The sequence below is a fragment of the Peromyscus maniculatus genome, chromosome 21, assembly GCF_049852395.1.
Source record: "Peromyscus maniculatus bairdii isolate BWxNUB_F1_BW_parent chromosome 21, HU_Pman_BW_mat_3.1, whole genome shotgun sequence".
NCBI classification, from domain to species: Eukaryota; Metazoa; Chordata; class Mammalia; order Rodentia; family Cricetidae; genus Peromyscus; species Peromyscus maniculatus.
In genome coordinates this window covers 58127993-58149837 of record NC_134872.1, presented here as the reverse complement: position 1 = coordinate 58149837, position 21845 = coordinate 58127993, and the positions used below count along the sequence as shown (strand labels likewise).

The window sequence follows — 21845 nt, the reverse complement described above, 5'->3', positions numbered from 1 at the left end:
TCCTTCCTCAAAGCCTTCAGAGGGAACCTGGTGCATCTCAGACTTAGATTTCAGACACCTCCCCCAGGACTATGGGAGGAGAGGTTTATAGTATTTTCAGGCACGGAGTTTGTGGTACATTGTCATAGAAGCCTTAGGAATGAGATACACAGAACATCCAATTTTATATTAGGAAGGCCTAAGGTATTTATTAATTTTATATCAATAAATTCAGAGCTTCTTGGGCTGGGTAAATGATTGTATTTGTCCTATTCATCATTCATGCAGCCACAGGAGGAATGAATGCTCTATATTTAACATAAATATACTGGTTGAGTGCTTGAATAAGAAAAAGGTTAATTGGTTGAAGGAAACAGTTCTTCACAGTGTGCATGTGCTCATGCATGTGTGTACTTGGTGAGAAAGGGCACGATCCATCAGGAAAGACGATGTCTGCATGAGCCAGAGCTTGACATGAAGGTTTCTGCTTACCTCTGTTTGACAAGCCTATGACAGCTATTTCATGACAATATTTGAACACTCCAGAGCCTAAGAAGCTTGTTCTGTTTTATTGAAATTCAAGGGAATATCCCGGGAAGTGATCATGATTTCAATGTTGACTACAACCAAATAGCATCCCACAAATCCACATAGGTCATGACTACTTAAATTAATGCACAAACCTTAGAAAACTTGTAAGCCTCACACTAAGCAGCATCAACATTTAATCAAAACACTTCACTGTTGCAAAGCTTTAGAAGGTTGGCCTTGTGGCTGCTGTTCATCCATATCTGCCTGATTTAACTGAAAATCTTCTTTGTTGATTCTACACATTTCTCGTCATCAAAAGGCTTCCTCTGGCTGCCGGGCTGGAGAAACTTCTTCACAGTGGGAAGGTTGCTGACTCTGGTTCTCAGTGCCTGCAACAAACAAATCAGAGCCTCAGAGAGCAGCTGAAGAAACAGCTATTGCTTGTGCAGCCCTGCAGCCCTGCCAGGCAGAAAACCAACCGATCCCCTCCATCAGCAGCAGGGTGGAGGCTGGAGACAGAAACCCAGAGAGAATGAAGTTGAGAGGGAAAAAAAATGGAGCTTTCCCCCGGTATATCTTAAAGATTCATTCTGTTCAAGTTGTTCCCATCTTCTTCTCTGGACTTTAGTCCTGCAGACTCTTCATTTCTCTAGAATTTAAGGATGAACAGTTTGTTTCTCAGATGTTGATACGTAGAGACACCCAAACAGAGAAAATGAAGATCTGGGACAACAGAGTCAGAAATAGTGGTAGAAAAATAGAACAGGAAACCTGGGTCCGGTCATAACCAACCTTCACACTGGGAAAGACAAGTGGGAAGTGCGGGGGGGTGGGGGGGTGGGTGGGGGGGGTGGCGGCAGTATAGCCCAGTGGTACAGCACTGCCTGGTGTATCTGAGGTTTAATCACTAGCACCACACAAAACCAAGACAAGCCATACGATCAGGAGGGTTGAGGAATGGCTCAGTGGACAAAGTGCCGGCTATGCAAGCATGAGGGTGTGAGTTAGGATCCCCAAACCCACATAACCGCAAGTACAACAGTATGTACCTTTGCCCCAGCGCTGTGGTGCAGAGGGTGGAGAAGACAGCCCTGAAATTCACTGGTCAGCCAGCCTAGCTGAATAGATGAGCTCCAGGCTCAGTGACAACTCCATTCAAACATTCAAAGATAAGATGGAGAGTGATCCAGCAAGGCATCTTATGTATACCTCTGGCTTCCATATGCATAAGCACATTTGTACACATCCATATGAAACATGTATTCATCACACGCACACACACACACACACACACACACACCCATATGAACACATGCATACATCACACACACATACACAGAGATGAACATATGCTCACATCACACACACACACACACACACACACACACACACACACACACACCCCACAATAGGAGTTATTGGATTGGGGAAATATGTGAAGGAGGCCACTGTAGAGAGAAATACAATGGTTAATAATGGATAAGAAGCTTGAAAAGACCTTTCCAGATAGGTTCAGTGTGGAAGGACAAGGCTACAGCAGTGATAAAGAGAATCTCATTGAAATCAGCACCAAATCTAAGGTGGAACAGGGTATAGGGGCCAGTAAGCAAGGCCTTGTACTCTTTCCACTGTACAAGACAAAAATGCCTTCTTGAGATAGCGTATGTCTCAGACCTAGGGTCTAAAATCATCTCACTTTGTATGTATAGCTGGGTGCAAGGGTTAGCAATGAAAGCAGGAAGAAACTAGAAGTTGGGTCAATTATTGGAACCACAGGGGTAAGATATGAAATAGAGCACCTTCAGCAGAGGGAAGTTGGCCATAATGGTGGGGTCCATCTCTTCCACATGGTAGAGGAGTTCAACCAGGGCAATATCAGCCCTGCTCAGCCTGTTGCCAACCAGATAATCTTGTCCATGGCTCTTCAACACCTGCGAGGTTCAAGATGTTAGTTAGATCTTGACAACAACAGCCATTACACTGGGGCCTCTTGGCTTTTTCTGAGGCTCTCAAGTCAAATTTCCCCTCTGCTGCCTTTTCGGGTGTGTATGGAGCCCCACATCTTGCTCTATGCCCTGACTCATGATAAAGTCAAGAAGCAGATGTCTGCCCATCACTTTGTCATCTGTCCTTCACTGCTTTTCATACATGTGCCAAACTCCCAGCTCCAGCCACACTATTTCTTCCTGACCCCATCCCCCACTAAAGGGGTGAAGCTCTGACACTGAGGGTGTTGCCTCACTGTACTCTGTAGTCTCTTAATGGGAAGTGGCTTCCCCTGTGTGAAGACATCCTTCACACTTGAGTTGACTGCTTCCGTTGGTATATGCTATATTCCAAGAACACCTAGGCCCTTTTCCTCTTGGCTCTGTTATGACTGAGTATCCGTGTCTCCCCCAAATCAAGATGGTAAGAACCCCCGCTCACAGGTTGACACTCTTAATAAGTAGAATGCTTGAGAGGGGATTCCATCCTACAATTAAGGGCTCGTGAATGGCTCCTGTTCCCAACAAGAGGCCTCCAGACAGCTCCTATTCCCTACCTGCCATTGGAGACACAGACAGAAGGCAGGCATCTGTGAACTAAGGAGTAAGTCTGGCTAGAAACCAATGTGCAATGTCATGATTTCATACTTCATAGCATCCAGCACAGTGAGAAATAAGTGTCTGCGGTTTAACCCACACAATGCTTGGCATTTTTGTTGCAGCAATGTTAGCTGCTCAGATGCCCCCTGAGGACTACTAGGCCCTCTGAGCGCTCTAAAGGTCAAACAGCATGCACTCACCTTCTCATAGGCAGGGAAGTAACGGTTCCTTGCTTTGTCCTTGATTGTGGTAAGGGCTCCAGCCTTCTCCCCAGGAGGCATATGGGGGTAATAGAGAACCATTATCTCCAGATCTGCCACACCTTCCACATACATGTCAATGCTGAAAAACAGACAAGCTTTCTGCCAAGGCCCTCTGCCTCAGATTTTATAGTTGAAAAATGTAAAAGGCAGTGGTCAAATAGTTCACCTCAGATGGGTGGAGCTAGTAATAATAAAATAATAATCTGATTTTTACTTGCAGATTAGCAATCTTTTCAAACACACACACACACACACACACACACACACACACACACACACACACACACACACGATCTCTCTATAGCTCCGGTTGGTCTGCACATTTACTATGTTGACAGGCTGATCTTGAACTCACAGTGATTCATCCTGCCTTCATCACAGAGTGCTAGGATTAAAAGCAAACACCACCTCCTCCAGTAGTAACATTCTCTTTTGAATGACCTAAAGGGGCTAGCAACCAATGTTCCCCTCTTTGTCCATTCTTCTGTTAGCATTTGGTTAATATTCATTTTTTTTTACTGTTTGAACACTATAAATAACACATCTATGAACATTCCTGTACAATTATTCCCGAGGATGTATTTTTATTTCTCTTCTGTATCATGTGGTAATGGAACTGCTGGGTTATTGGTGACTTGATGTTTAACTTTTTGAGAAAAACCCCACTGTTTCACAGAAGATTTATTTGAATGGGGTGGTTCTATTAGGAGAGATACCTCATGATCAGTCTTGATACCCCCAAACAGCCTCTAGTTCCCACAAAAAGCTTTATGCAACCCTGGTGTCTCTCTACCAGAGTCTATGAGCCACAATCAGCCTGACAGTATGCAGATTTACATGGTAACCTAGGGTCATGGCTGCAATTGTCAGAACTGGAAGATCAGCTCTTTGGGGCCTTCTCTTTACTGACAGTCAAAGCTGTCCACCTCTTTTCCTTTTTCTAAAGCTATTGGCTAAATGCTGCTTCTGAAAACCAAACAAAGGGAAACCGGGCTCTAGCATCTCCTACTCTACATGGTTCTGTCCACTCAAGATAGAGCCTAAACCTTTCTCATAATGAGAGAAACTATACCATACATGGCTCTCTCCTTCATGTCCTTCCCATAGAGGTCATATTTGGAGGCGATGTAGTTGAGAATGGCCTTGGTCTGCACCAGCTTCATTCCGTCAATCTCCACCATGGGCACTTGCTCAAACATCAAACTCCCATCTATTGGACGAAGCAAATGAAAAGGAGAATAATGGGCTTGTTGAAGCAAATAAAATGATGTCTATGGGCTTATATTCTCTCTCTCTGTCTCTCTGTCTCTGTCTCTCTCTCTCTCTCTCTCTCTCTCATCATATATATATATATGGTCAGCCATATTCAAAGCAAAAAGTATTTGATGAATTGACTGAAATTTTAAAAACTACTAATTACATGGTAACTTTGTGATGAAATAGCATTAAATTTATTTTGTTTTCTGCATCTTTTGTGTCTTCTAAATTTACCCTATTATTTTATTGATAACTTATTTCATAACCATGATACTAATTCTGCATTTTGTTGCACATTATGTGATGGAGTGTTTATTACATGTTCATGTATGTTTTAGGAAGAAAGTGAGGGAGATACAAGCCAGCACTCAGCTGGTACCATTAGAAAACAAAGAGAGGGTCTCAAAGTCTCTGTCTGTTCATGACATCAAGGCAAGATCACAAACCTGCCTCTGTGTGGGTTTCCTGTGTGTTTTTCACTAGCAGCAAGGGTCAGTATGTGCTGGGGAGGCCCAGAGACCCTCACCCATAGGTGTGGACCCTCCCCTTTTCTCTCTCATTCTCCCTCATAGTATTCCACACAATCAACACAGCCTTCCTGTTAATCCTATAATGCAGCATCACTAGGGAATTAGTTTATAAAACCTGATAGAACTCAAGGTAAGTGGCTGACACATTTGCTGCTGGCATCTAGTGAATTGTATGTGGATGGCAGGTTGTGTGGGAACCCAAGCTAACTGCAGCAAGCATGGGAAGCAGAGACAGGACATTCAGGGGACTTTGGGGGTGGTTTCAGCAAACACAGAGAGAGTTTCAGCCCTTTTAACTGAGCTCTTCACCAGATCTGCTCACAGAGACCCATGACTTACAATCTACCACCCTTTCATCAATGAATACTACACTTACCTAGGTAATGTCTAATGTTTAAAGCTTCCACTAGAAACCCTCTCGGTAGCATTTAGATCTTTGTTCTTACCTTTTTTTAACCTTGCCAAGTCATCCCGAGTTTTCAGAAATTTTTCTTCAAACTAGAATACAGAAAGAATAAACAAGTCTTTATTAATCAATCTCATTGCACTCCAGGCTTTTTACTTTGATGATTCCTGTCTGCAGATAATATGAGAGAAGAAGGACTTTTTTGTTTTGTTTTTAGTTGGTACATAGATGCGTTAATCATGGCTTGTGGAAATTTATGGCAGATCTTTTAAGAAAGGAGCTGTGGTCACAGCACATCACTTCTCCATCTTGTATTTGATGACATCTGTTCCAGGACTGTTCCTATGTTGCTGATGAAGTCCTGAGCTGCAGGATTGCCAGTGAAAGGAGAATGCTGACTGACCATTGCTTCTGGCTGTCATTTATAATATTCCAATGAGATCAGAAGGAACATCGTGTGTCTCCAGCATGGAATATGGCACAGGCCAGGGCCTAGCATCTGCCAGTCACAGTTCTTCTCTCCTCAGGAGCCCTGCTGTGGATGATGCAGATCCATTTTCCCACACCACTTTATTCTTGCCAGTAAAAGAATGGGCACACAATTATATAGAATTCCCAATTTAAGAAGTAATTAATGTCTTTACACTATATTCTTGTCGCTAAAACCCTTTGGTTCTGAGATGGCTTTGTGAGTTGGGTATGACCTTTAGAGTGTATTAAGTTCTTTACATTGGCCGGGTCACTAAGTGTTCCTGTGTCTTGGTATCCTAATCCGTAGAATGCATTTCCTTATACTGTCTGTTTTGGGTTGTTCTCAGGACTAAATTACTAATACATGCAAGTGAAAATCACCAGTTGTATATTAAGTGTTCAGTAAACATAAAACATCAATAAGACCTTAAACAGTGGGTATGTGTATACAAAACACATCTCTCAACTCAGAGGGGATAAGAGATAGTTTATTTTGGATTTCAGTTTGAGTGGCCTTTGGCCTAAATACATGGATTTAGATTATACCAAGTTCAATTGTTCCAACATGGAATCACTTTCATGACATTTTTATGGTAATAAAGCAAAGAGGTCACAAGTCAAGCCATTTTTCAAATACAGTGTTGGAAACATTACAGAAGTAGATAAGAGTCAAGTGGTGGAATCTCAACCATAGGCCTCTGATGCTATTTGATAATATTATCAGCCCTTCCATTGGTGGGAAACAGCTTCTATTAAGTTTATACATTTCAAGGAGTTTTTAGGTATTTATGGGCTGTTTAGTCTGACACAGAGTGGCTCTTTAGAGGGCTAAAGATTGCCCAAGACAAATAGGAATTAGCCTCTGGGTCTGTGGCATGCCAAACTCTCCACAATTTTAATCAGCCTCTGCAGACTTAGCTTCTTTGTAAGAATTCTGGTTCACATGTGGTTTTTGACAACATCCTTTTGGTTTTTAAATATAGTCTAAACTGGTCTCACATTGATGAAAATGTATTTCATCCTAGATCCATAACCAATCATTTAAATTTATTTTCTTTTTTTCCTGAAGTAAGATATTGTGTTTGTAATGTCAGCTGGAAGCAGAGCTTTCTATCTGCTACAACTACGGGAGCCATGTATATTTAATAGAAATAAGAAAGTTGGTTTTTACATAACATGCAAGTTGTTTTTCAGGCAGAGTCTGGGCAAAAGCCCAAGCAAAGAGTCATCAAGGCATGTGCCTCTTGTTGACATGCTTGTGGCTATGTCTCATGCTAGCTGTGAGATGGTATAACCAATCACTTATCACGGGAAAGACTTTATTTGCTTATTTGTAAAGTTAGAGGAAGTGTATACTTCTTTAAAATAATAGTGGAATGTTTTCCAGACACCCAGCACCTCACTTGCCCCACAGAAATCAAGTATCGTTACATGATATAGTGGTGTTGTTTTCAGTGACTGAGAGTTTCCTGGACTTCCTCGTTGTAAAAAAGTCAGGACATCAGGGTTATTTAGCATGCTCCATGGATCAGTTTCTCGTGGATCTATATGATCACGTGGTATCATACCCAGGGACAATAAGGTGGGGTGATAACAATTTGCCAAACACCCACCCCAGGAAAAACATAAAGGATGGAGGGTGGTCACCCTAGCAGGGTGGACAAGGTGGGATGGGACTGGAGTGTGATACTGATGCTGAGGCTCCTGATGAATGGGGCTATAATGATCACCCTTTGTACACAGTAGGCCTGAGCCAGTGGATCCAGGCGACTTGTTCTCAGCAGGCTCCTCAGTCATGCTGAGAGGCAGGAGAGGAAGCTGCATCCCTGCCACATGCTCTTCCTGCATGAACTCACTGGACCCAGAAGCTCTGAACTCTTCACACACAATCTGGTTGCTTGAGAAAACTGACCACTCATTTGTGTAAAGAAAACAGTCTATGGTGATTCTACAATTTTTTTCTTGTTTCTTCATTAAATGGAAACAGGATTAGGCCATACAATCCATATATTCACAGAGTGGTTGTGAAAAGGGACTAATCCGAGGCTTTGGTAAACATTTTGCTATGAAGCTGAGGAGGCCATGGAAGCCCAGCTGGAAGATGGGACCTCATATTATAACCTCCCTTTCTGACCACTGCTTCCTAGGAACAAGATCTCTTGGCAGTTTCCATGACTTCCTTTTCAGAAAACCTGTCACTCAGTTATGGGCTCCCTCTGGCCTAGACTGAGAATTTTTTTTTCCTTGTGTCAACTCTAGAAAGCAGTGTTCAACTGAATCACAGAGATCCATACTGGATTCCTGCTCAGACAGTTGCAAAAATTGCCTTTTAACCCTGTATAAAACTGGATTCCATGTCCCCTGTGTGTGTGTGTGTGTGTGTGTGTGTGTGTGTGTGTGTGTAAATGTATATATACATACTTAAATCAAGTATACATAAATATATACTGAAATAGAGAAGTCCTGAAATGAAGTTGTGTCTGGCTGTAAGTGAAAAACTCCTGGAAGGAGTCTGCAGAGGTTTTGTGGACCAACTGGATTTCAGTATTGTGGAGAGATTGGAATTTTACAGGTTCAAATACTAACTACTTTATCTTGGGCCAGTTTTAGCCTTGTGGAGCAGCCATTCCATGCCCCACTGTTTATCTGAACTAACATCTCATGATAATAAGTAAAAACCTTTTAGAGATTGTTAACTTAGAACTAACATCTTGTAATAATAAGTAGAAACTTCTTAGAAGCTATTGACTCAGCAGGACTCAGTGGGACACTAGCTTCCTCCAACCCGAGAGCTAAGAATGTCGTCAGAGACTCTCTTAGGCCTATAGAATAGCTCTCCTCTTCTCCTTGTCCCTGCCTCTCTGGTGTACCCACCGATGAATTTTAAACTTGCCTTGACTTGTGACTTTTTTGTTGTTGTTGTTGTTGTTCTGTAAAACTATAAAAACCCTGTGGACCTGCTTTCATGTTGGAACATGGAATTCGAGGTAACCTAAATTGTGTTCTCTGGGGCCATGGTCACTCTAAATAGCTCCAGAATAAACTGTCTCTATTCCCCTTTAAGATGAGAACTATGGCTTTTATGTTGACAATGCAATGCCCCAAAGCCAGCACGGTGTCTATCTGTTACGGCCCTGTATCCCCAGGATCTGCCAAACAACCGGACTGCTCGTGATAACATGAATGAACGTGTTTCATGGGTAACAGAAGGTTTGTACTGTGTCTCCTGCTCACCCCTCCTCTGGAGCATGTATTTTCATGTAATTACATGTGTGTCCTTAGAGTGTATGCTTCAGTCCTTTCGTTGTTACCATGTTGGATATGTATACGTCAACAGAAAATCGTGGTGTTCTTCTTTGTACCCCTCACTTACTTTCAGCAATCATCAAATAAAGGCAACCGGCTTTCATCTACACCTCTTCTTTTGTGATCACTTGAAGGAAATCTCAAATTTCATGTTCACTCACACCCTCTATAACAATGTCTGAGTCGACAGCAAACTGTTAGTGCAAAGGCGGTCCCATGGGTTATAACAGAATTTCAGACTTATTACTGCACAGTGACTGCATAGATTAAAGAGAGGCTGGAGGAGCAGAACTGCTGTGGGACATTAGGAAGATTCACAGGAACAGTCCTTTGAAGTTGAAAACATGGACCTCAACATGGAACAATCTTTCATTTGTGAAGAGGAAAATCACGCTCCATTATCTGCTTTCAGGGATGTCAAGAAAACTCATGACAGGGTGATATCTCCTTAGATATGCCTCAGGCAGATGCCTCAACAGCTGCTCCAGAAGGAGGCATCGTCCTCATAGGAGACAACAATTCATACAGGTCACTGTCCCAGGACTTTCCAGTGTGACAAGATAGAGAGGAAGAAGAGGATGATGATATTAACTATCAGATCACCATCAGGCTGAGGCCAATGTGTGTGTTATGTCTTATGTTTAAATAACACTTACCAAAAAAAAAATGGAAAACCTTAAAAATAGACAAAATTTAGAGATATTTTATTTGGTTACACAATGTGTGCTCTTTCTTATTGTTAATGACAAAAACAAAAAAAAAATGTTTAAAAAATGAAATTTGTGAAGTTGCATATTTACATTAAGTTAAGGTTAATTTATTATTGGGGATTTTTTTCATAACCTAGTGTTTCCTTAATATAAAGCGTTTATGAACAATCTACTGCTGTTGGAAGTCAGTCAGCCTCTGTTACTGTAGCAAATACCTGAGATAAGCAACATAAGAGAAGGAAAGTTTATCTCAGCTCAGGCTTTCAGAGGTTTCGGTCCTGGCTCAGTGGCCTTCATTGTTTTTGGACCTGGCTAGAACATTCAGGCAAGAAGCACCTGCTGGAACCAACTGTTCATATGGCTGCTGTAAGCAAAGAGAGAGAAAGTGGCTGGAGTCCAAGTATGCCTCTTAAGAGCAGACACCCTAGATCCTAACTTCCTCCAACCAGGCCCCGCCTCTTACAGGTCCCACGGCTGCCCAACATAGCCACAGGTTGGGGACTGGAGTTCTCAGACCTTTGGAGGGCATTTCAGACCCACACAGTCTTAAACAGTGATGCCTTGGGCTTCCCTTCACTCACTCCTCAGTCCTTGACTCATAATTTCCATTCTAAGCACTATGCAGGGTGAGCGCTTTACACGATTATTTTTTCTATGTTTACATTTATAAGTAATTATCATAGTGTTCTAATTCCTACAGCATTAGTTCAGTAACATTCTGTACAAATTTGTGGCTTAAAAGCATTATGGTATGCCATTTGGCCTAGGTACATTTTATATTATACCCCTTATTTTCCTCCAACTGTAGAATGTTTAACTAACAACTGAACTGCCAAATGATACAACTAAAAGAGTATATGACTTTTTAAAAATCTCTTTTGCGGGGATGAAGATGGTTATTTGTGTCTTTTATTTACTTATTAATCTTTTAATTGTTTTTAAGCTAAGAGATGAAGTGGTTGCTTTAATTACATTTTCACACACACACATATGTGCACGAGTGTGTATGTGTGTGAATGATTGTACTTGGTTCTCCTTCATCTCCCTTCCCCACTGTCTTGGCCTCATCTCCTCTGCCTCTGTTTCATCCTTAAATAGTTCAAATTGTTTCTCTTGAGCATAGGAACTGGACTGGGCTGGGAAAAATAGTTTATTCGGAAAAATGCTTGCTGTGTGTAAATGGTGACCTGAGTTGGATTACAGATCCCACGTAAAATAGCTGAATGTAGTGGTACATCCTTGTAATCCCAGAGCTGAAGAAGTAGAGCCAGGTGCAAACCTGAGGCTCCCTGGCCAATCAACCTTGCCTGTGTGGTGCACACCAGGCCAGTGAAGAGCCTATCTACAAAAAAAAAAAAAAAAAAAAAAAAAAAAAAAAAAAAGTGACTGATCCTAGAGAATTCACACTTGCACACTTGGGGCAGTCCTCCAGCCTCCACACATGTGCCCACATGTAAGATGAATTGCTAAACAGTCTTATTAATAAAAAAAAAACATGGAGCCAGATATTGGGGTAAAGACTGAGAGATCAGAGGAATAGAACAAGCCACAACCAACCTCACCTTACCAGCTCCTCAGCCTCCAAAGAAAGCTACTTCCTATATACTCATGCCTATATACCTTTCTGTACTCTGCCATCTCACTTCCTCTTTCTGCTCAGCTCTATCACTTCCTGTCTGTCTGTACAGACCTCCAAACCTTTATGGTTAACTAGTGTTGTTAACTAGTGTGCCACCATGCCTGGCTCTGTTCCCAGTGTGGCTTTGAACTCATAGAGATCCGAATGGCTCTCTGCCTCCTGAATGCTAGATTAAAGGTGTGTCCTACCACTGTCTGACCTCTAGGTTTAATTTAGAGGCTGGCCTTTTCCTCTGATCCCCAGATAAGCTTTATTGGAGTGCACAAATAAAATATCGCCCCACCCACATAACATATGCATCTCCACACACAGATCCACATACACAAATAATCAAAAACAAAACACAGAGTCTGTGCTAAAAACAACTCCAATGCATGAGCACACCAAGAACATTAAAGTAACTTTGCAACACCATAGGCAATGTTTATGTTTCTATTTTTTTTCTCTAAATGGCATAAGTTTTCCATTTACATTTTTACTGATGGTTTAAATTGAAATAAAGCATACAAGTTTTGATAAATTACTTACACTTGTTTTAGTGTTTTTGAAGATTTATTTTATTCTCTCTTTCTGTGTCTGTGTATATATGTGATGTGTAACTTGAACTCAGGTCCTCTGAAAGTGTAGCAAGTGTTCTTAACCCCTAGCAATTTTTCCAGCCCTTCTTTTAATGTCAATGATTGATAATGAAAATAATTTATTAGGATAAATCTGTGATTCACTTAATAGTTGGCAGGTTTTATTGTAGGTCATTCAGTAAGACACTTTGACGGCTCCTGTGAGAAAAATGTTTGGTAAAATCAATTTCACGTTCAACTTAAAATGACTCAAGTCAAAACATACCTCCACTCCAGCTGCAGCCAAGAGCCACCGGACAGGCTCCATCCTGCCCCGGCCATCGAAGTAGTGAAGGATGGGCTTCCCGGCCATGGCAGCAATCGCTTGGTTTTTCTAAACAGGAATGAAACACACCGGCTGTTAAAAGTCCGTCCTGTGAGGGTGTTTGGACAGCATCCCTACACTGAAGAAGGCTGGCTTCCTTATGGCAGGGTTGGAGACATTCCAGGAATATGGTCCTTAGTCCAAAGGAACCACCCTCTGATTGCACAAACCAGTTTAGTGTCTCCATTGGTTAAAAAGTGACTTTAAAAAAAAAAAGAAAACAAACAAACTAGTTCATCGGTCAGAGTGGAGGATAATACTGTGTGGACGTAATGGGAAAACAGAGGACCAGCAAACCACAGTTTACTGTAGACCTCTAATGGTCCTACCCACTCCACCCCACTCTCTTTTTCTCTCTTCCCTTCCCCTCCTCTCAGCTGCCTCCTCCTCCCCCTCTTGGTGAAGGTCTAACCCAGGGCTTTGCCTATGCTTGGGAAGCTCTGTATCCTTGAGCTCCAGTCCCAGCCCTGATCTCTTCTAACACATTACCTGTAATAGTCACATGACCGCAGGGACTGGCTCTGTCTCCATTTTTCTGTTAAGGAAACTGGCTATCGGGAAACTTTGAGGCATGGTTCACAACCACACCAAACCAGTGACAGACATGAATAATCACAGAGATAATAAAAGCAAGAAGGATCTGTATCCTCGTGTATGAAGGCTCATGACTGCGTGTCTCAAACCCAGAGGACATGGCCAGCAGCATGACCAGGGCAGCAGGCACTGTTCAGCCCTTGGGCTGTTAGGCTCTGTTTGATCAAAAGCAGAGGTCAGGCTTCAAAGGGTCTGTTGTACCAAACGGAGGGAGTGTGCTGAGAATAACTCAGCTGCCCTCTGAAACAGTTATATTCTGCCCACCACATAGAATGCCAATTCCTTGCCTCTTTGGGATGTGATTTTCTATCTTTGCATCTGCATTTCTATCTGAAATCAAGGAAAAGAGGTTTTGCTGAGTTCATTTTACAGAACATACACCCAAGTGTCAGGTCCAAAGGAAACTCTGTTTCCCCAAATCCTGGTGGTTAGCCAAAGCCAGCATTCCTGTGAAACCTGAAGCAGGTTCCCCTGTACCAAAAGGAGCCACGTCCCTGGCAGAAGACTCTCTGAGGCGCCTAAGGGCATACCAAAGCACATGCTGGTCTCCAGGCTCCCTAGGTATCACAAGGACCTGTTGCACATTTCAAAGTCCAGGCTAGCATCCTAGCCCTTCTCACCTCCTCCCCTACCCTAAACTTCTCCAGCTCCTGGGCTTCCCGACCCCCAGATACTCATGCTCCTTATAACTCTGCTATTTTGGCTATGCTCCCTCTTTTGCCTGCACTTTGTCTCCCTTCCCCCAGCCCAGCTCTCCTGAGCTCCACCTCCCTCCTTCTCCCCCCCCCCCCACCTCTCTCTGCTCAGCTCCTGCTTCTCTCCTGGCTAGGTCTAGTGTGGTGGCCATATTCAAGCTACTACCTTCTCTCTGCTCTGAAATCTTTCCAATGTCTCTTGCTGTTCTCTGTCTCATATTTAAAACAAAGACTGCCCCGTTAACCATGCCACAGAGCAGTCATATCGTCAGTTCATCTGGTGATGAAAAAAACAGGAATTGCAAAAATATACCCCTTTCCAAGGGGCTGGGTCTCTCCTAAGCCATCCAGGCAGCTGATCAGAACTCTCCTAAGCAGTGGATCATTTGTTCCTTCTGGCTTTTGCTAACCACCATATTCAAACTCTAGCTGCTTCTTCCGCGCACCTGCTCCCTCCTGGTAAATGTGGTCTCAGAGTTGCTTGCTCTGTCTCTGTTGGTTCCTGGGGCCTATGACTCCTGCCTCCTTGCTCAGCTCACTCTTGGAGCATACTCTGTTTCTACAAAAGTTGAAGTTGGGCCAGGTGGCTTCTCTCACCATGCTGGCCACCCATCACATGGAAAGGGACACCTATCCTTTGTGGTTTGGAAAAATGGAGTTTCCTTTGGACCTGATGACCAGCTAAGGGTTTTCCACATCTGCCACACTGGGTACCCTCATCAGTTCATCTTCATTTTATCCTAATTAAAAAATCACCTAATGAGACTTATAAAATTTCTTTCCAGTATACGGCTGTAGAGACAAAGGTTTTCAGAGGAGCCTGCCCAAGATGAAGCACCTTTCCAGTACTGAGTCTTCTATTCAAAACCAAGGTCTAGGTTGTATTAGTTTCAAAATGTGGTGGAATCTCTAGTTGGGTTATGGAATCCACTTTTTTAATGAAATAGAAAAGGATAGGAAGTGTCACAGTGCAAAAAGGGTTAAGGACATGGATGTGTTTTCAGTTGGTGTGTACCTTGTATGTGTGGACATACGCACATGTGTATGCTCATTCGGTCATTGTGAATGAATAAGAGATCCTGCTGAGTCCATTAAGGAAATTTGATGCTCCCCATCTCAGGCTGCTTGGAGGTAGAACACAGCAAAGAACCAGAGAATAAAATAGCAGTGGGTCCTGGGATAGATGGAGCCACTGAGGTCATGAGAGTAAACTAAATACCCAGGAGTCACTGAGACCTGAGGCTTCAGCGCTGGACTTGGGGAAACCCCCTTCCCCCACAGACCCAAAGACTGTTATAAAACATTACATTTCTTTTTGGAAAGTTTTGATGTTGTGCAGTTTGAAACAATCTCCTTGTCTTTACCAACAGATGTATTTTTTAAATTATGTGCACTTGGATTTAAAATAGCAAACTACTTTAAATTGCATCACTTAAGATGTAGAGCTCCTAAGCTCCAACCTTTCCATTATAAAATCTGTTGGAAATGCGACCACTCTGTCCTTCTTACTATTGAGAACGTGAGTATTGCATGTTCTTATTAGGGGGATAATTCAGCAGAATGAAAGGGAGAGTAAAGTTCACTTGGCTTCAGGTATTTGACTGTTGGGGACCCAGAGCCAAGTGATTCAAATCTGCTCACTAATCCTATTATCACTGATAGAGGATCGAGTTCCACGGTATTTCATCATATGCTCCTCACTCTAACGTTCTCCAGTTTCCAAACAAGAGCCTTCCAAAGGTCGATTCACGGCCAGGACAAAGAGTATCACACAGCCTCACAGAGTCCACAGAATGACAATGAGAGAGACTCAATGACTTGATGGGGTCTCAACATGTTCCCGAGTCACAGTCAGTTCCCAGGAGTAACTGCCCTGTCTACAACCACCGTGGGAACAGCTCATAGTGCTTGACTTACAGAGGGTTTCATCAAGTTCAGTGAGAAACACTACACCCTCATAGCATTTGATTACTGACTTTCTCCTGGTACAAGTCAGGGCTTCTCCACTCCATCCTGGAGCCCTCCCTGAGCTCCATGCTGCTCTCCTGAGGACCTACTGCCCATTTCCCAATGTCCTTCAGCCTAGACAAGGTTGAAGAGGGAATGAGAAAGCCTCTAGTTTATGAATGCCCTTCTATGAACAGCTTTTCTGGAACTCCAGAGAAAGAAAATTTCATAAAGGTTTTCAGTGCTTTACTTTGAAAACTTAAGGAATTCAGTGTGATGAGGACAACATACCTTTATTTGTTCCATTAAGAAAACTGGCTTCTGCATGTGGTGATACATGACTGTAATCCTAGTATGTGGGATGCTTAGGCAGGAGGATAAAGAGTTTGAGGCTAGGTGGAACTATATATATATATTTGTTTTGTCTAAAAATAACAACAACAAAACAAAATACAAGGAAGCAAAAATAATAGGAAGAAGAAAATATGTTTTAAAAAAAGAAATTCCTCTAAAAAAAAGAACAAATCTATAGTGATTCCAGTAATAAATAAGGGGAGTTACATCTCTGATGATTCGTAACATCTGGCTAAGAGTGGTACATCCTTAAGAGGTAGAAGGAAGTCTTACCCATAAATCCTTCCATTTAGAGACACATGGACTCAATAGATTACTAAATCTGGGTCTCAGTTTCTCTTCTGACTTTAGAGATAGTTACACCTGCCTACTTTCAGGGGCCAAAGAGCAGTACAGAATCCATGCATATAACATTCACAATAGAAACATAGTAAAGCACGTTCACCATTGCCCTAGTTCCTAGGAGACAAGCATGTGTTGGAACATCAACCATCCCATCTGGAGCAATTGCAATGCATCAGGGAATGATCATTGTCTGATTTGGTCCTTTCCCTGTAAGGTTTTACAGGAATTCATGAGCCTCCTGCAAAGTTGGCAGAGCAGCATGTGCTCAATAGTAACTTCACAACATCTGTCTCTAGGGACTTCCACCTGTGATCCTGATTCAGATGGATAAGTAAGTGAGAACCATAGGAAAAGACAAGTCATCTAAGACAATGGGGATGCTATCCCTTTCACACTGGGGCTGGGGTGCCACTTGCCAGAAAGAGCAGATTTTGGAAGTCTGAGATGTCTGCCTTCTTCCCTTCAAATCAGGACCACATCTCATACAAACACTACTGTGCAGCATCTTGCCAGCCTGCTCCTCTATAGCATCTATTCAATATCCTTTTCCACAGATTTATTTCCTGTGAATTGTTAGACCTGGTTATTTTGACACATGGACTTTCAGCCCCTTCCCCCCAGTGGTAACATTTGTTTCGTGGCATTGTTGACTTCCATATTCTAACAACCTGTGCATTCCAGCTAACTGCCAAATGCTCCAGTGTTTGTCCTTCCCATTCATACTTCTCAAGTGTGAGCTCTTGAAAAGTCAGCTCCTTCACTGATCCTCAGCCAGAGCTTAGGCTGCTTCCCCAGTGCAGAGGCTGGGGACTCATTGGACCGTCACAGACTGAGGGTAGGGGATATACATATGAAATACTGTACACTCTTGGGTTGTAGAGGTCATGAATCCCTCTCAGCATACTAAAACAGAGAGGGAAGTCCTTCACAGGAAGGGTAAACCAGCCAAAATGGGCAGTGTTGTGTAGCTATTTCCTCTGACTCAAAAATAATAGTCTTATGAAGGAACTAAGTTTATGATTCTAAGGAAGCTAAGGAAACCTAAGAGGCTCAGGAAGACCATAAAAGTTACAATATTCACAAGCCCCCTCTCCAGGGTGATAAAAGTAGTGAACAATTGCTGGGAAAGGATTGTCCACCGGACCTTCCTACAACCCAAGCAGGAAGCTCTAGGAGGCATCTTTTGAGTCATTACCTGTGCCTTTGAATCGATGTGCTCCTGTAATTAACCTCGGTAAAGTCCTTAGTTCCCAAAGTTGGATGTGGATGAAATAGTTGCCTTCATTTGTCAATGGTGCCCTATCTGGGTTGAGGAGATACTTATTCAGGTCTCCCCAGGAAAGGTCACACAACTTACAGTGCTGCTGAGGTTGGGGAACTCTGTCTGCCCTGCCATTTCTCTGCTGTGCCATGAGATGCCTGAACCCTACAGAGAGGATGTCACTGGTGATCTGCTTCATTACTGCCAAGACTAGATGACATTTTACCACTCCTGACATGGAAAATGACTTGTTTCTGCAGCAGTAAGTCTCAGTCTGGATTTTCCCAGCCTACATAGCTTTAGGACATTGTTGCTGGCAGTGGAAGATGTGGCTCAAGGCTGCCAGCTGTAGCAGCTGGAGTTTTACTCAGAGACTCTGCTCACTGGAAGCTGGGATACTCGGACTCATGCCCCAGAGAAGAATTTCAGGGTATGTCAGCAGAAAGCAGTGTTGGAGTTCATGAAGAAAAGGCCTGCCTTCCACTTGAGGCTCAGGGACCTTGTATGTGTACAGATCCAGTAGAAGAGCAGGTAGAAAGAGCCTATAAGCTGGAGAATGGGGAGGGGTGCTGTGGGGTGCAGTCCTCCTCCATTACATGGCTGTTGCCTACTTGAACCCATTGCCACCATAGTTACCTGCACATAATCAATGCAGTTAAAAACTCCAGTGTGAGAGAGAAGGGCTTCCCCATGCTCCACCCCTGCTTGAAGAGCTAATGGGGGCTGACAGTTGCTGAGGCAGGAGAGCCACTTCACTGGTAGGTTGATCATGATCCAGTGGATGATTCCACATCCTTGTGCATTTGGGCAAAACTAACTGGCCTCAGTGGGTAGCAAAGCAAGAGGATGGCAGGAAGTTGGGAGGGGTGATGTGTCTGAGAGGGGAAGCAGATGGAGCTGGAAGGAGGGAGGGACAGAGGGAATAGGAATTGGATATGCCAAGATACCATGTATGTATAATGAAAGAATGAAAGTAAAATAGACTGAAAGATCACTGCCTAAAAAAAATGGTTTTAGTATAGCTTTAATTAGAGAGGGGGAGGGAAAGGGAGAGGGAGAAGGAAGAAGGGAGAGTAGAGAGAGGAAGGGGAGTGTACAGGGTGGAGGAGGACTATTTGGAGCAAGGAAGGAGACTAGCAGAAGACGGGGCAAGAGAGGGTAGCAGGGATAAATATGGTCAAAGTACAATTATATACTTGATTGCAAGTATCTGGATGAACTCAGTGATTCTCAATATTTCTGAAAAAAAAGAATAGTTTTGAGGGAGAGAGAGAGAGAGAGAGAGAGAGAGAGAGAGAGAGAGAGAGAGAGAAGAGAGAGCGCTGTCTTAACATTAGCTATCCACACATAGCTGTGTTAAAATTGTAGTTATAACTGTCTAAACAATTAAAAAGTTAGGCAACATGTTTACTCTTATCCAAAGAGTTTCCCACAATAAATGGGTTGTATGTAGTTTATGAGGCATATTGCATTGGTTTGTAGACTGATAAGATGGAATACAAGTGAAAAGGGGCAAATAATCAATACATATGTTTGGACTCCAAACATAATTCATGATCATAATCAAAATCTCCGCCACCAGAGGTGAGGAGTTTATTTTTCTTCCTCATCTCTTTAATTCTCCTTGTCCTTATGTCTTGTCTCCATATCACAATTGACAATCACACTTTGGTTTTTTTCTATAAAGGAAGCAACTCTAGCATAAGTGTAGGGTAAGAGATCCGAGTCCATTTCATGGTGAAAAAACTTACCCAAACCTACCATCCCTGAACACAAAAACCCATCCATCCCTGAGCACAAAAAACCACCCATCCCTGAACACAAAACCCCACCCATCCCTGAACACAAAACCCCACCCATCCCTGAACACAAAAAACCACCCATCCCTGAACACAAAAACCCACCAATTCCTGAGTACGAAAACCCACTCATCCCTAAGCACAAAAACCCACCCATCCCTGAGCATGAAAACCCACCCATCCCTGAGCATGAAAACCCACCCATCCCTGAGCACAAAAACCCACCAATCCCTGGGTTTGCTCCAAGCTCAGGACTTGAAATCTCACTAATCCCCACCCTGGAAACTCTTCCTCCATAAAACCCTATATAATCCTGTGTCCTGCTCCCTTTTCTGCTGCTTCTCACCCTCTTGTGCCAATAAATCTCTTGTGTGAGGTTTGTTGTGTTGAGTGACTTTGTGGTATCCATTGGCTCCTGACTGCCAGGACGCCTTTCCCATCTGAGCTGTATGTAACACTTCCATGGCAGAACCTTCCCCACTCAGAGCTGCAACGGGGGACACCTTTCCCCATCAAAGCTGCAGCATCTCCATTTAGAAGCTTTTCCCTTCAGAATTAAAACACTTTCCTAGTGGAAGCCTTTCCCCTCAGAGCTGTAATGCTTACAGTAAGTACCATGCTTCTCTTCCCTGGACACAAGGCCAGGTTTTCTGGGCGGCTACCACCTCTCTTTCCTCCTTAGGAAGTTAATTTACCTCTTACCATTATATTCATGCCTCAATTTTCTAAATCCTTCATTTAACCCCTCTATAACAATGTTTCCAGCAGAAATGGAATCAACAATTCTTAGACTGTCCTGAAGCATGCCAAGTCTGAATAACGTGCGAATAAAACAATGCTTTCTTGTGCTGAAGTATTTTCTAGGTACCAAGGGAGTGTGTGTGTCTGTGTGTGTGTGTTAGGAAAATTGATTTGATTTAGTACTTACCGCCTTAAAAAGCTGTTCCCTCTAAAGAGCTCCACAACACGTAAGAGTTTCTGTTTCACAAGCTATTTGTTCACTTGAATAAGCCCTTCCCAGGCAAGGGCAGACAATCCAATAAGAGAAAAGCTGCCCCCACACTGCCCAAAGGTTAGAAGGTTCTATGAGAGATTAGAAGGAAAATGCAAAGTCATGCCTGAGTTGCTAAACAGTTTGGTTAATGCTTTTCCTCTTCAGTGCTGCCAGTGGAAAACCTGAAGAACAGAATTCAGACGGATTTAACTCTCTGTGTCTCAGTGAGGATGGACTTTCATAAGAAACTCCCTGTGAGGTTTCCATGAGTGGCAGGCAAGGGCTAAAACAAGCAGGAAATCTCTGTTTAGCTAAGCTGGGAGATGCTGTAAAGAGCTAGCTATTGGCACTAGGTAGTATTTCTGTTGAATGGACTACCAGGTAAGGTACAGAGCAAATAGCTGAGTTTCAGATAATAGTGATTATTAATATGAGTATGTCCCAAATATTGTGGGAACGTGCTTATGCTAAAAAGAGATATTTTCTTTGAAATTCACATTGACGTGGGTGTCCTGGATTTTACCTTCTCACCAATAGGCCTTTGGATGTGGTTTGTGATCAACTCTTCTACCTTCAGCTACTAATGCATTTTCTCAATAATGGTGCCTCAGGTTATTTTCACATTATGTGTTTAATGTGCTTCTCTCATGGGCTTTTGTGTGTGTCAAGTCCCTATAAATGGGCATAAAATGTGACCATCATACCAACTCATTAAATTAATTTAGAATTTTACAATAATTTCTAACAGAAAGTGAAACAGTATACACAACCACAAATTATCCATCATTCAGCAATTGCCACATTTTGTCCATTACACTATAGAGTAAGCTAAGTTTATAATGTGTCTCCCCCAAAAGATAGGCCCATGTCTAAATCCCAGAATCTTATAAATATGAATTGAATTTGGAAAATGTTCTTTACAGATGTACTTAATCTGTGGAACTTGAGATGAAGCCATCTTGAATAATCCACATAAAACCTTCAATCTAGTGGCAGGTGCCTCCATAGGAGCAGAAACAGATGTGAACACGGTGAGCTGCTGAAGAAAACAGGTCAGTGACGTTTTCCACAGACGCCTTTCTTCAGTTCATTTCACATGATGGGCATTTTGTGTGCAGGTATTTCTGTATACCTCCTGCATCCTTGGTACCCACATTGGTGAGAAGATGTCATCAGATCTCCCTGGACTGGAGTTTGGATGGTCGTGCACTGTAATGTGGGTGCTGGGAATCAAACT

The 21845-nt window shown here is 42.8% G+C and overlaps 1 protein-coding gene across 2 annotated transcripts; it reads right to left on the bottom strand.

Moving 5' to 3' along the window:
• Positions 1 to 528: 528 nt before the first annotated feature.
• Positions 529 to 20691, bottom strand: LOC102925252 (glutathione S-transferase alpha-5). 2 transcript variants are annotated; one of them, XM_076557912.1, is made up of 7 exons: positions 20543 to 20691; positions 12521 to 12628; positions 5592 to 5643; positions 4436 to 4568; positions 3296 to 3437; positions 2310 to 2441; positions 529 to 899 (listed from the first exon to the last, which is right to left on the bottom strand). In XM_076557912.1, the coding sequence occupies exons 2-7, from the start codon at positions 12605 to 12607 to the stop codon at positions 780 to 782; spliced, it is 666 nt and encodes a 221-aa protein (XP_076414027.1). In that variant the 5' UTR covers positions 12608 to 12628; positions 20543 to 20691; the 3' UTR covers positions 529 to 779. The 2 variants fall into 2 exon arrangements, with proteins under 2 accessions (XP_076414027.1, XP_076414028.1); XM_076557913.1 differs by lacking the exon at positions 20543 to 20691 and adding an exon at positions 17750 to 17864.
• Between the last annotated feature and the right edge of the window lie 1154 nt (positions 20692 to 21845).